Source organism: Boleophthalmus pectinirostris, unplaced genomic scaffold (assembly GCF_026225935.1).
Source record: "Boleophthalmus pectinirostris isolate CB_2022bp ecotype Guang Dong unplaced genomic scaffold, ASM2622593v1 HiC_scaffold_3, whole genome shotgun sequence".
In the NCBI taxonomy this organism is placed as follows: domain Eukaryota; kingdom Metazoa; phylum Chordata; class Actinopteri; order Gobiiformes; family Gobiidae; genus Boleophthalmus; species Boleophthalmus pectinirostris.
This window is the reverse complement of record NW_026571299.1, coordinates 34,230,999-34,244,552: the sequence shown is the minus strand read 5'-3', so window position 1 is coordinate 34,244,552 and position 13,554 is coordinate 34,230,999. Positions and strand designations below refer to the sequence as shown.

The following is a 13,554-nucleotide window of genomic DNA, read 5'->3' as shown; positions in this document are numbered from 1 at the left end:
CAAGCCTGTTGCTTTTGTAATTGTTGACAAATTCATAGAACGCTTCTGTTAATTAAGGCCAGACCTATTTGGGAATCATATTACAATGGACTTAGGTCCTTACTAATACAACTTGTTGAACAGTGGGCTGGTTTTCTGGTTTGTACTTTTAAATAAAGACTGAAAGTATACCTAAGTAGGTGCTTACATTATTTATTTATTTACTGGGTTTTGTTTGGTGGCTTAATATTTTTTCATGGAATTCCATGGTGGTCGTTCAAAAAAAGTTGGAAACTTACAAGAAACCCTTTTATAATGTAGGTAGGTTTAGTTTAGAAAAAAATAATAAAGTCTTGTCTTGGCTTTTATAGACCAAACATATTTTGGCTTTTAAAGACCAAAAATAGACAGGATAGGATATTTATATCCTATCCTGTGTATTTTGTGTTGAAAGTAATTAAATAAATTGAAATGATGGGTAATTGTATTGAAATGCATTGCAAAAATATTTGAAAGGCATAAATGTATTTGACATTTATGAGCACAGTGCAGGCATTATAGAGTGTAGTGTTCTGGTATGTGAGAGAGAGCCAGTGAATCTAATTACTGTTGTATGTGGAGGATTTCTGAAGTGATTAGAGAAAAGAAGGGTTAGGGTGTCTTGTAGCTGTGTTGCAGTTGTGATGAACAAGTGTAAACAAGGTACATTAAATAACAATATGTAGCAGATATCATTTAATATTTGACATGGAGAGCTGTTAAGTTAGAATAACAAGGAGAGTGTTTTACATACTGCTTTTACAATGATGGTCAATAAATTAAATTGTGTTAACAGACAGAATGCTGAGTTGACAGAACAGGTTATTATAAACAGTGAAATGGATTAAGTGGCACAGGACAGGACAGTAAATGTGACTGTTAAATACATTCTACTAATACCTAATAAATGTATCCAAACAAAAGGTTAAGCGCAGAGTGGTTACACTTTTGGGAAAAAATATAATAAACAGATGTAATTGGCAAAACTACAGAGCATATGGGTTTTATCAGAATATGAAGGGGCATTGATAAACAAAATAATGTCTATCTGATTTCAGTCTTGCATAGTGTCATTTTAGTGATGAGATGTAATTCGGGAAACCAAAGAAGATGAGAAGGGACTGGTAACCCCTGTTGCCTGTTGGCGCCTTCACAACTTGAGGGTCCCTCTGGTGTTTATAAGATGTCAGTGACCTCCTTATTGTTTACATACACACTCAAGAAGGTCTTTAGCGCTCCTTGGAAGTGACAGCTGTATTCTTAAACCAGCCATACAGGCTTTGATTGGCATAAATCTTTAGTGTCACTTTCAAAAATACCAGTGAAGTAAGTAAGTGAGTGAAGTAGTAAAATATAAACAATACATTGTTACACAGATAAATAATACTAATAATAATACTAATACTAATACTACTAATACTAATACTACTACTACTACTACTAATAATAATAATAATAATAATAATCATCATTATCACCATCATAATCATAATCATAATTAGAAATGAGAGATATTTGGTAACGGGAGAAGACACTGAAACATGCACAGGAGTGCAACAAAGATTAGGGACTGAATAAAATAAGAAAAATTTAAGAGCTACATTGGCTAGGGTCCGGGGGTCATATGGATTCATTGCAAGAGAAGAGTGGTGCATGTTATGGCTAATCTTGAGCTATACTGAATTCCAAAGTTGCCTCACACTCTCTCACCTCACAACCTAATCCTGTGAGTTTATGGATGTATAAGGTCATGCCATGCAGGTCACCATCTACTAAGAACTAATTTTAAAAATTTACAAGACCATTTAGCTGGCAGACACATGAAGAACCACCATAAAAGCAGATTTTTTTTATTAAGCAATTCCATATGTTAGAGCTACACATATTTGACAAACTTTCACTAAATATTAACTATATAGCTAAAATGCATATTAACACAAATTAGTATTAGTATTTTTAGTTCAGACCACAAGCAGTATTATAGTATAGTATTATAACAAAATTAGTCAACAACAGTTAATATGAATAAATGTACTTACAATGGATGTCACTACTTGTATGTCCAGGCTTTTAGCAGCCATTTACAAGACTGGAATGTTACTTAACAATCACCTTGGTTTGGTATCTTCAAGCAGTTGTTGCTGCTTGACAAATGAAGAAAGTGACAGAGGGAGATCAAAGACCATAAAAACACAATAAGCCTCTTGAGCATCTGGCATTTGCCTTGTGGCTTGACCATCAACACAAGGCTGTAGCTATATTTGAGTTTTGTCCTAATATGACTGAGCAGTGATCATATAACACGTTTATTGAAGACAGCTCATTATATCTTAAATGTAATCCCTGTAGAATTTCCTTGTCCCATTTTTCCAATAGAAACATTTCTTATCTTACATTTCCTGTCACCCATACATTCTCAAAATGTTTGAACTGCATATTTGTGGCCATATGATTTTTTATTTTTTTCCACTAATTGAAAAAACACCAAATACTTATTTTAAAGGAAGCTGAACTGGCATCTGCCACTCAGTGCACCTAGATTTAGGGATTGTCTCAGTCCCTCATGTGTATCCCTTAAGTGCAAGAATAAAAGCAGCTGTTGGCACTGTTGTGGGGAATAATCCCCTGGCAATCCTTTCTTTTCTTCAAAGCTCTTTGGCATGCATTTCATTTTTAACAATTTCTGACTTGTAAAGACTCTGAAACTGTATATCAGTGACTTTCTAAAACTTCTCTAAAGTATTGTGAGGGGAAGGGTTGAGCCAGGAGCATAAAGTAGATCATTAGTCACACCTTTGGATTGCTCTTAACCACAGTGCAAAGCCCAAGTAACCAAAAGCACACATCTGCACTAGATATATTCAAGGACGTGCTGTCACCTATATTATGTAAACACAACAATAAACAATACAACAATAAAACTGCTCTTTACACGAAAACCTGCAATATTAAAAATCTAAACATTTATTTGTTAGAAAATTAAGGCTTTATGTGGTCTGGCACAGAAGACATCTTGTGAGTGACAGCTTGAGAGGTAAGGCACAATGCCAGATAATGCCCAAATCGAGCTGCTGCAAATGTGATAGGCTCTCCTCCTTGTATAAAAAGACAGCAGCCTAACCTTAACCAAGGACAATTCCCTGCAAAGGTACGTTTCTCTGCAAAACACCAATACAGCATATAGACCATTCATTTCAAACAATTTAACTTTTATCTGTTTCAGTGAACTGAAGGCTGCCAGGAAATCTACAGCTCAGTAAGTGTCCTACAGGTAATTTCAAACTATTCCAGAGGAAGTGAAGGATATGTTTTGATCTAACAGTTGAGTTTTTTTTTTTTTTTTTTTTTTTTTTTTAAACAGAAAAACGCCACCATGAGTGGGGACCCAGATATGGAATGTTTTGGCCCAGCGGCCATATACCTCCGCAAGCCAGAGCGAGAGAGGATTGAGGCTCAGAACACCCCATTTGATGCTAAAACTTCCTTCTTTGTGACTGAGCCCAAAGAGATGTATCTGAAGGGGAAACTGGTCAAGAGGGAGGGAGGAAAAGCCACTGTGGAGACACTCTGTGGGAAGGTGAGATATTAAACTACTCAAGCTAAACAATAATCTGATGTTCTTTTTGAGAAACACATACAAAGAACACATGGAAAATACTTCATGATTGTTGCAGACTCTGACTGTAAAGGAGGATGAAATCTTCCCCATGAACCCTCCAAAGTTCGATAAGATTGAGGACATGGCTATGATGACCCACCTGAGCGAGCCTTCTGTGCTGTATAACCTCAAAGAGCGTTATGCAGCATGGATGATCTACGTGAGTGTGAAGACCTCAACTCATAAATCGGAAACTTGTGCTTTTCTTATCTCTGTCTTTTGCTGTTGGTCCTGACAGACCTACTCTGGGCTGTTCTGTGTGACTGTGAACCCCTACAAGTGGCTCCCAGTGTATGACGCAGTGGTTGTGGCAGGATACAGGGGCAAGAAGAGAGTGGAGGCTCCACCCCACATCTTCTCCATCTCTGACAATGCCTATCAGTTCATGCTCCAAGGTATTATCTCTAGTGTGAAGACTGTATTTACAGGTTATTTCAACATCCCATTGATTAGAAATGCATGTTGATTTCTTACAGACAGGGAAAACCAGTCCATCCTGATTACGTGAGTTTTCATATTTAGTGCTGTGTAAATAACAAGTTAAAATTATTACATAATGACAGTAAATGACAATTATTTTCTGTAGCGGAGAATCCGGAGCTGGAAAGACTGTCAATACCAAACGTGTCATCCAGTACTTTGCGACAATTGCAGTGGCTGGAGGAAAGAAGTCAGAGCCGGTTCCAGGCAAGATGCAGGTGTGTAGTCTGAAGTAAATTAGTTCAGTAATTTAATATCAACACAGTTGAAGTGTTTCTAAATATGACATTATTTGCAGGGGTCGCTGGAGGATCAAATCATTGCAGCAAACCCACTGCTGGAGGCTTATGGTAATGCCAAGACTGTGAGGAATGACAACTCATCTCGTTTTGTAAGGAAGATTTCTACTTTATGCATCATCATACAAAACATATGTTTTTAATTTGTATCAATTTTGTATTTTATGCAATAGGGTAAATTCATCAGAATTCATTTTGGGACAACAGGAAAGTTGGCCTCAGCTGATATTGAAACATGTAAGACTCAGTATTGCACATTTAAGAGTTTTATATCACCCAGTCTGACACATGCTGTCACTCACTGCTGTGTTTCACAGATCTGCTGGAGAAATCTCGAGTGACTTTCCAGTTGTCTGCTGAGAGGAGCTACCACATCTTCTACCAACTGACCACAGGACACAAGCCTGAGCTTATTGGTGAGTGGGATTTTAGAATTTGTATTTGTACATTATCTTTCTTGTTATCAATTGTTTGTTATTTTTGCTTCTTACAGAGGCTCTTCTGATCACTACCAACCCTTATGACTATCCCATGGTCAGCCATGGAGAAATCACTGTCAAGAGTATCAATGATGTTGAAGAATTCATCGCTACTGATGTAAGGACACATTTTTGATGATAGATGATTTTGTGATGTTCATATTTTTTATTTACTTTTTTTTCTGATCTTTCTTTCAAGACTGCTATTGACATCCTTGGCTTCACTGCTGAAGAGAAGGCTAGCATGTACAAACTGACTGGTGCTGTGATGCATCATGGCAACATGAAGTTCAAGCAAAAGCAGCGCGAGGAACAGGCTGAGCCTGATGGCACAGAAGGTAATTGGTCATTAAAGAATATTTTTGTATAAAGCAAAGTAGACATAACTTAAATGTTTATCCTTTTAGTGGCTGATAAAATTGGCTACCTCATGGGTCTTAACTCATCTGATTTGCTGAAGGCTGTCTGCTATCCCAGAGTAAAAGTTGGTAATGAGTTTGTGACAAAAGGTCAAACTGTGCCACAGGTATGTAACAAAAATAGACAAGGAAATGTCTGCTGTCAAACTAGTATGAATAGATACAGAACGAAATTCAAACATTTATTGTATGTATATCATGAAGGTCAACAACTCTGTAATGGCTCTGTGCAAGTCCGTCTATGAGAAAATGTTCTTATGGATGGTTGTCCGCATCAATGAAATGCTGGATACGAAGCAGCCCAGGAGCTTTTTCATTGGAGTCTTGGATATTGCTGGCTTTGAAATTTTTGATGTAAGCACAGTATTGAGCATGGCTATTACAAAAACAGTGCTGTCAAATTAAGTCAAATCACAATTTTTTTATTTGTTCCAAAGTTCAACAGCTTAGAACAGCTGTGCATCAACTTCACGAATGAAAAACTGCAACAGTTTTTCAACCACCACATGTTCGTCCTGGAGCAAGAGGAGTACAAGAAAGAGGGCATTGAATGGGAGTTCATTGATTTTGGTATGGACTTGGCTGCCTGCATTGAGCTTATTGAGAAGGTACAGATGAAATATTCTATAATTAATAATAAAAGTATACTGTAGAACATGACATATTATAAGACATATTTTGTGTTGACAGCCAATGGGCATCTTTTCCATCCTTGAGGAGGAGTGTATGTTTCCAAAGGCAACAGACATTACCTTCAAAAACAAACTGTACGACCAGCATCTTGGTAAAAGTGCCCCTTTCCAAAAGCCTAAGGCTACCAAAGGCAAAGCTGAAGCCCATTTCTCTCTGGTGCACTATGCTGGCACTGTTGACTACAATGTCAATGGCTGGCTGGATAAGAACAAAGATCCTCTGAATGACTCAGTGGTTCAACTCTATCAGAAGTCCTCAGTCAAACTGCTGTCTCACCTGTATGCATCTCATGCCGCAGCTGATGGTAAACAATATTATGTGTCTGGATGTATAAAAGATAACCTGATGATGAGTACATAACAAAGCAAAAAGTGCACAATGTCATTTTTTCCACATTTATATTACAGCTGAGGGAGGTGGAAAAGGTGGCAAGAAAAAGGGTGGTTCGTTTCAGACAGTGTCAGCTCTGTTCCGGGTAAGATTTTAATTTAAAGGTACTTAAATGTACTGTATTTTGGTGTGTGAAGAAATAATAACTCTGCTATAATTGCAGGAAAACTTGGGCAAGTTGATGACCAACTTAAGAAGCACTCATCCACATTTTGTGCGTTGTTTGATTCCCAATGAGTCAAAGACTCCAGGTAATAATTATTGAGTAAAAGGCCAACGTTGCAATAGTTTTCTTGTATGATAATCACATATATTGTTGTTTTAGGTCTGATGGAGAACTTCCTGGTCATCCACCAGTTGAGGTGTAATGGAGTGTTGGAGGGAATCCGCATCTGTAGAAAGGGCTTCCCCAGCAGAATCCTCTATGGAGACTTCAAGCAGCGGTAATCAACCTTTTTTTTTAATTATTTTTATTTATTGATTTAGTGAGATCAGATCATATGATAATCAAAACTTCATTTTATGTTTTAGATACAAAGTATTGAATGCCAGTGTCATCCCAGAAGGACAGTTTATTGACAACAAAAAGGCCTCAGAGAAACTCCTGGGCTCTATTGATGTTGACCACACTCAGTACAAATTTGGTCATACAAAGGTAAAAAATAAACAATGAATATAGAAATCAATGCAGGAATTTTTAAATATTCAGTTAACACACATTTGTGCAGGTGTTCTTCAAAGCTGGATTGCTAGGATTACTGGAAGAAATGCGAGATGAAAAACTTGCTATTTTGGTGACTATGACTCAGGCTTTATGTAGAGGCTTCCTTATGAGGAGAGAGTTTGTTAAAATGATGGAGCGCAGGTAGGGATTATTAATATTTTATATATATATATATATATATATATATATATATATATATATATATTTAAACTGAGATTAACAAGGAGTTTACAATGCTTTAGGGAAGCCATTTTCTCCATCCAGTACAACATCCGTTCATTCATGAATGTCAAAACATGGCCATGGATGAAGCTGTACTTCAAGATCAAGCCTCTTCTGAAGAGTGCAGAAACTGAAAAGGAAATGGCCCAAATGAAGGAACATTTTGAGAAAACTAAGGAGGAGCTTGCTAAGGCTTTGGCAAAAAAGAAAGAGCTGGAAGAGAAAATGGTCACTCTGCTTCAAGAGAAGAATGACTTGCAAATACAAATTCAGTCTGTAAGTATACAATATATATGTATATGTGCATTTTTATTTGTCATCAATAGTATTACTTACCCTTCCTCCCTTTCCCTTCCAAAAAATAAAAAATAAAAAATTAGGAAGGAGAAAACCTTGCAGATGCAGAGGAAAGATGTGAGCAGTTGATCAAATCCAAAATCCAGCTTGAGGCCAAAGTCAAAGAGACGGCTGAGAGACTGGAGGATGAGGAGGAATGCAACGCTGAGCTAACAGCAAAAAAGAGGAAGCTGGAGGACGAGTGCTCTGAGTTGAAAAAGGACATTGATGACTTGGAGCTCACGTTGGCTAAAGTGGAGAAGGAGAAACATGCTACGGAAAACAAGGTTCTACATTAACAAGTTTACTTAAAAAAAAAAGTACCAGTGATGTAGACATCAATTACAATGCCTATTTCAATATCATTTAAGGTTAAAAATCTTGTGGAGGAAATGGCTTCTCAGGATGAAACCATTACCAAGCTGTCCAAGGAGAAGAAGGCTCTTCAAGAGGCCCATCAGCAGACCCTTGATGACCTTCAGGCAGAGGAAGACAAAGTCAACACACTGACCAAGGCCAAGACCAAGCTGGAGCAGCAAGTTGATGATGTATGTCAAGGCAATAATGTTACAATTATATTGTACATTTCATTGTCTTCATATGAGAAGAAATTACATTTATTTTTCTTGAGATAGCTTGAAGGTTCTCTGGAGCAAGAAAAGAAGCTCCGCATGGATCTTGAAAGAAGCAAGAGAAAACTTGAAGGAGATCTCAAACTGGCCCAGGAAACTATTATGGATCTTGAGAATGACAAGCAACAGTCTGAGGAGAAAATTAAGAAGTAAGATTTCACAAATATATCAACTTAATTAAGTATTAAAATTAAGTGTTATCATAGTTGGATGCAAGTAATTCTGAGATGTTAAACATCGATTTCAAGGAGGGACTTTGAGATGAGCCAGCTTCTGAGTAAAATTGAAGATGAACAAGCAATTGGAGTCCAGCTTCAAAAGAAAATCAAAGAACTACAGGTGAGTGTCCTATGAAAGTGAGACCATCCCACATATTTCATAAGTTATGCTGGGATGTTTGTGTCCCATCAGGCTCGTATTGAGGAGCTGGAGGAGGAAATCGAGGCTGAGCGTGCGGCTCGGGCCAAAGTTGAGAAACAACGCTCAGACCTCTCCAGGGAACTGGAGGAGATCAGTGAGAGACTGGAGGAAGCTGGTGGAGCAACTGCAGTTCAAATTGAGATGAACAAGAAACGCGAAGCTGAGTTTCAAAAGTTGAGGAGAGATCTGGAAGAGTCCACTTTGCAGCATGAGGCCACTGCTGCTGCACTGCGCAAAAAGCAGGCTGATAGTGTGGCCGAACTGGGAGAGCAGATCGACAACCTCCAGAGGGTCAAGCAGAAACTGGAGAAGGAGAAGAGTGAATATAAGATGGAGATTGATGACCTCACTAGCAACATGGAGGCTGTTGCAAAAGCCAAAGTATTCATTTACTATTCATTCATACTATTCATTTACATACTACTTCTTACAACCATTTGTATAGTAATGCTAGTAATAATACTAATAATTACTATTACTTAATTTCAGACTAATCTTGAGAAAATGTGTCGCAGTCTTGAGGATCAGCTCAGTGAGATGAAATCCAAAAATGATGAAAATGTACGACAACTAAATGACATAGGAGTTCATAAAGCCAGACTGCAGACTGAACATGGTATTTTTTGTTATTTCAAAGGCAGTCGTTTTGCAGTATATTCAAATGAACAGACACTGTGTTAAGTAATACAGGACAACTTTTGTTTTTCTACAGGTGAAATTAGTCGCCAGCTGGAAGAAAAAGATGCCCTGATATCACAGCTGACCAGAAGCAAACAGGCTTACACTCAGCAGATTGAGGAGCTGAAGAGACATATTGAGGAAGAAGTTAAGGTGCAGTAACTGCAATGACAAAAAGCAGTATTGAAAAGATTCATTTGTAATTTAATTAGGATTACATTATAGGCCAAAAATGCCCTGGCTCATGGACTCCAATCATCTCGTCATGACTGTGAACTGCTCAGAGAGCAGTATGAGGAGGAGCAGGAGGCCAAAGCTGAGCTGCAGCGTGCATTGTCCAAGGCTAACAGTGAGGTGGCTCAGTGGAGAACCAAATATGAGACTGATGCCATTCAGCGCACTGAGGAGCTGGAGGAGGCCAAGTGAGTTAATGAGGTTTTTCAGCCACTAGAATTGAATCTTCTTCATCTAAATGTTTACATTCACTTCTTTAAAGGAAAAAGCTGGCCCAACGTCTCCAAGATGCAGAAGAATCAATTGAGGCTGTGAATGCAAAATGTGCTTCTCTGGAAAAGACCAAACAGAGGCTTCAGGGTGAAGTGGAGGACTTGATGATTGATGTGGAAAGAGCTAATGCTCTCGCTGCTAATCTCGACAAAAAGCAAAGAAACTTTGACAAGGTTGAGTTTCTACTGATGTATTGACCGGGGCACTTTTAAATGTCTCACACAGATTTGTGAATGTGTTTAGGTTCTCGCTGAGTGGAAACAAAAGTATGAGGAGAGCCAGGCTGAACTGGAGGGAGCTCAGAAAGAAGCTCGCACTCTTAGCACTGAGATGTTTAAGTTAAAGAACTCCTATGAGGAGGCTCTAGACCAACTGGAGACTTTGAAGAGAGAGAACAAAAACCTACAACGTATGCAAATGTTTTCCTATTTTATTTTGGTTTATTTAGCTTTTTGTTTTATTTATTAGTGTAGTAAATAAGTATTGTATTAACTTAACCTTTTCATTGCAGAGGAAATTTCAGACCTCACTGAGCAGATAGGTGAAAGTGGAAAAACCATTCATGAACTGGAAAAGGGGAAAAAGGTTGTAGAAACAGAGAAGTCTGAATTACAAACTTCACTCGAAGAAGCTGAGGTATGATTATGCAGACATCTAAATACAGTATCTATGTTAGTTCATATATAACAATAACCCCTTACCTGCATTATGCACAGGCCACTTTGGAGCATGAGGAGTCCAAGATCCTCCGTGTCCAGCTTGAATTGACTCAGGTCAAGGGTGAGATCGACAGGAAACTGGCAGAGAAGGATGAAGAGATTGAGCAGATCAAAAGGAACAGCCAGAGAGTCATTGAGACCATGCAGAGCACTTTGGACGCTGAGGTCAGGAGCAGAAACGATGCCTTGAGAATCAAGAAGAAGATGGAGGGAGACCTCAATGAAATGGAGATTCAGCTGAGCCATGCCAATCGCCAGGCTGCTGAAGCCCAGAAACAACTGAGGAATGTGCAGGGCCAGCTCAAGGTGCTTGTGCTAGATCTGTTCAAATGAATAGAGTCATACTGGACTATATACACTTACTATGTCTTTCACAGGATGCACAACTGCACCTTGATGAGGCTCTCAGGGGTCAAGATGAAATGAGGGAGCAAGTGGCCATGGTGGAGCGCAGAAACAACCTGATGTTGGCAGAGATTGAGGAACTGAGAGCTGCTCTGGAGCAGACTGAGAGAAGCCGCAAAGTAGCTGAACAAGAACTGGTGGACATCAGTGAGCGTGTGGGGCTTCTCCATTCTCAGGTTAAAAAAAGTATAGATCTCGTCCTATAAATAAGGAGTCAAGTATAAATGTAAACTATTTGCTCTTTAGAACACCAGTCTCATCAACACAAAGAAGAAGTTGGAGGCAGATCTAATCCAGATTCAAGGAGAAGTAGAAGATGCAGTCCAGGAATCTAGAAATGCCGAGGACAAGGCCAAAAAAGCCATCACCGATGTGAGTGTAAAAAAATCTTTATAAAGACTCACCTTAGTGAAACCATGTTAATGACTGCTGAATTGCAGGCTGCCATGATGGCAGAGGAGCTGAAGAAGGAGCAGGACACCAGTGCTCATCTGGAGAGGATGAAGAAGAATCTGGAAGTGACTGTGAAGGACCTGCAGCACCGTCTGGATGAGGCTGAGAACCTGGCCATGAAGGGTGGCAAGAAGCAGCTCCAGAAACTGGAGGCTAGGGTAAGAGAAAAATACTAAATCCCCAAAGCACTTAATTATATAAAAAACAAAAAATGATTTATTATTATTATTTTTTTAAAGGTCAGAGAATTAGAGAGCGAAGTTGATGCAGAGCAAAGGCGCAGTGCTGAAGCCATAAAAGGAGTGCGGAAATTTGAAAGAAGAGTTAAAGAGCTTTCCTACCAGGTAAGTTAATGACATTAATGTTTTCATTTGCATGGGGTTAAACTGGAAATTAGTTTAAAAACAGATAATCTCTGACATTTTTCCTCATAAATGTAGACTGAGGAAGATAAGAAGAACATTATCAGACTTCAAGATTTGGTAGACAAGCTTCAGCTGAAAGTAAAAGCATATAAGAGACAATCTGAAGAAGCAGTGAGTGAACTTGATCCCCTTTATTCATTCCTAGTAAAATCGATAATGTAGCCATGTTTGACTAAACTCTGAATCATGGCAGGAGGAGCAGGCCAACACTCACTTGGGCAGATACAGGAAAGTGCAGCATGAATTGGAAGAGGCTCAGGAGCGAGCAGACATTGCAGAATCCCAGGTTAACAAGTTGCGGGTCAGAAGCCGTGAAATTGTCAAGGTAACTAAAACAACCAAGAACATTAACATTTTATTTTTCATTTATGTTTAATTGTTTCTTAGTCCAACTTTCCTTCCTGTTTTCAGACCAAAGAAGCAGAAGAATGAATAACCTGATATAAATATTACAGTGACAAGATGTTCATACAATATGCTTATCTTGTTATCTGGTAAACTACTGGTTAAATAAAACACATTTAAAGCATAATTTTATGTGTCCCTAATTCTTTTCATTACACTTGATGTTGGATATAATTGGATGATTTTTTGGTGATGAAACTGAATAAAATTTAACATATATTTTCAAAGATGAATATTTTGTATTGGCCATTCTTACACATTATTACAATTTAATCCATCCATCCATCCATTTTCGTCCGCTTATCCGGGGCCGGGTCGCGGGGGGAGCAGCCTAAGCAGGGACTCCCAGACTTCCTTCACCCCAGACACGTCCTCCAGCTCCTCCGGGGGGACCCCGAGGCGTTCCCAGGCCAGCCGAGAGACATAGTCCCTCCAGCGTGTCCTGGGTCTTCCCCGGGGCCTCCTCCCGGTGGGACATGCCCGGAACACCTCCCGAGGGAGGCGCCCAGGAGGCATCCGGAACAGATGCCCGAGCCACCTCAACTGGCTCCTCTCGACGTGGAGGAGCAGCGGCTCTACTCCGAGCTCCTCCCGTGTGACTGAACTCCTCACCCTATCTCTAAGGGAGCGCCCAGCCACCCTGCGGAGGAAACTCATTTCGAGCGCTTGTATCCGCGATCTCGTCCTTTCGGTCACTACCCAGAGCTCATGACCATAGGTGAGAGTAGGAACGAAGACTGACCGGTAAATCGAGAGCTTCGCCTTTCGACTCAGCTCCCTCTTCACCACATCGGTCCGATACAGCGACCGCATCACTGCCGAAGCTGCACCGATCCGCCTGTCAATCTCACGTTCCGTCCTTCCCTCACTCGTGAACAAGACCCCGAGATACTTGAACTCCTCCACTTGAGGCAAAGACTCCCCACCCACCCGGAGAGGGCAAGCCACCTTTTTCCGGTCGAGAACCATGGCCTCGGACTTGGAAGAGCTGATCTTCATCCCAGCCGCTTCACACTCGGCTGCAAACCGCCCCAGTGCACATTGCAGGTCCTGGTTCGATGAAGCCAACAGGACAACATCGTCCGCAAAACAGCAGAGATGAAATCCTGTGGTCCCCAAACCGGACCCCCTCCGGCCCCTGACTGCGCCTAGAAATTCTGTCCATAAATACAATGAACAGAACCGGTGACAA

General features: G+C 39.8%; 1 protein-coding gene across 1 annotated transcript; it reads left to right on the top strand.

Annotated features, from left to right (window-relative positions):
- The first annotated feature begins 3,198 nt into the window (after positions 1-3,198).
- On the top strand, positions 3,199-12,489 carry LOC110168659 (myosin heavy chain, fast skeletal muscle-like). Its single transcript, XM_020934132.2, has 40 exons — positions 3,199-3,274; positions 3,380-3,595; positions 3,693-3,836; positions 3,915-4,071; positions 4,153-4,180; positions 4,263-4,374; positions 4,455-4,547; positions 4,629-4,692; positions 4,773-4,871; positions 4,949-5,052; positions 5,134-5,272; positions 5,342-5,460; positions 5,558-5,707; positions 5,791-5,961; positions 6,044-6,350; positions 6,454-6,521; positions 6,600-6,687; positions 6,762-6,879; positions 6,968-7,091; positions 7,165-7,301; positions 7,403-7,658; positions 7,763-8,005; positions 8,090-8,266; positions 8,354-8,499; positions 8,599-8,689; positions 8,762-9,151; positions 9,260-9,386; positions 9,483-9,601; positions 9,674-9,870; positions 9,945-10,128; positions 10,199-10,364; positions 10,467-10,591; positions 10,672-10,980; positions 11,052-11,255; positions 11,326-11,451; positions 11,520-11,690; positions 11,772-11,876; positions 11,973-12,068; positions 12,151-12,282; positions 12,369-12,489. The coding sequence occupies exons 2-40, from the start codon at positions 3,392-3,394 to the stop codon at positions 12,387-12,389; spliced, it is 5,811 nt and encodes a 1,936-aa protein (XP_020789791.2). The 5' UTR covers positions 3,199-3,274; positions 3,380-3,391; the 3' UTR covers positions 12,390-12,489.
- Positions 12,490-13,554: the final 1,065 nt, after the last annotated feature.

Excerpts from the sequence above, each read along its gene's own strand:
- LOC110168659 (XM_020934132.2), top strand. The coding sequence starts at position 3,392 with ATGAGTGGGGACCCAGATATGGAATGTTTTGGCCCAGCGGCCATATAC. Across the intron at positions 8,006-8,089 it reads AACATGCTACGGAAAACAAG|GTTAAAAATCTTGTGGAGGA; the intron begins GTTCTACATTAA and ends ATATCATTTAAG. Across the intron at positions 8,690-8,761 it reads AGAAAATCAAAGAACTACAG|GCTCGTATTGAGGAGCTGGA; the intron begins GTGAGTGTCCTA and ends GTGTCCCATCAG.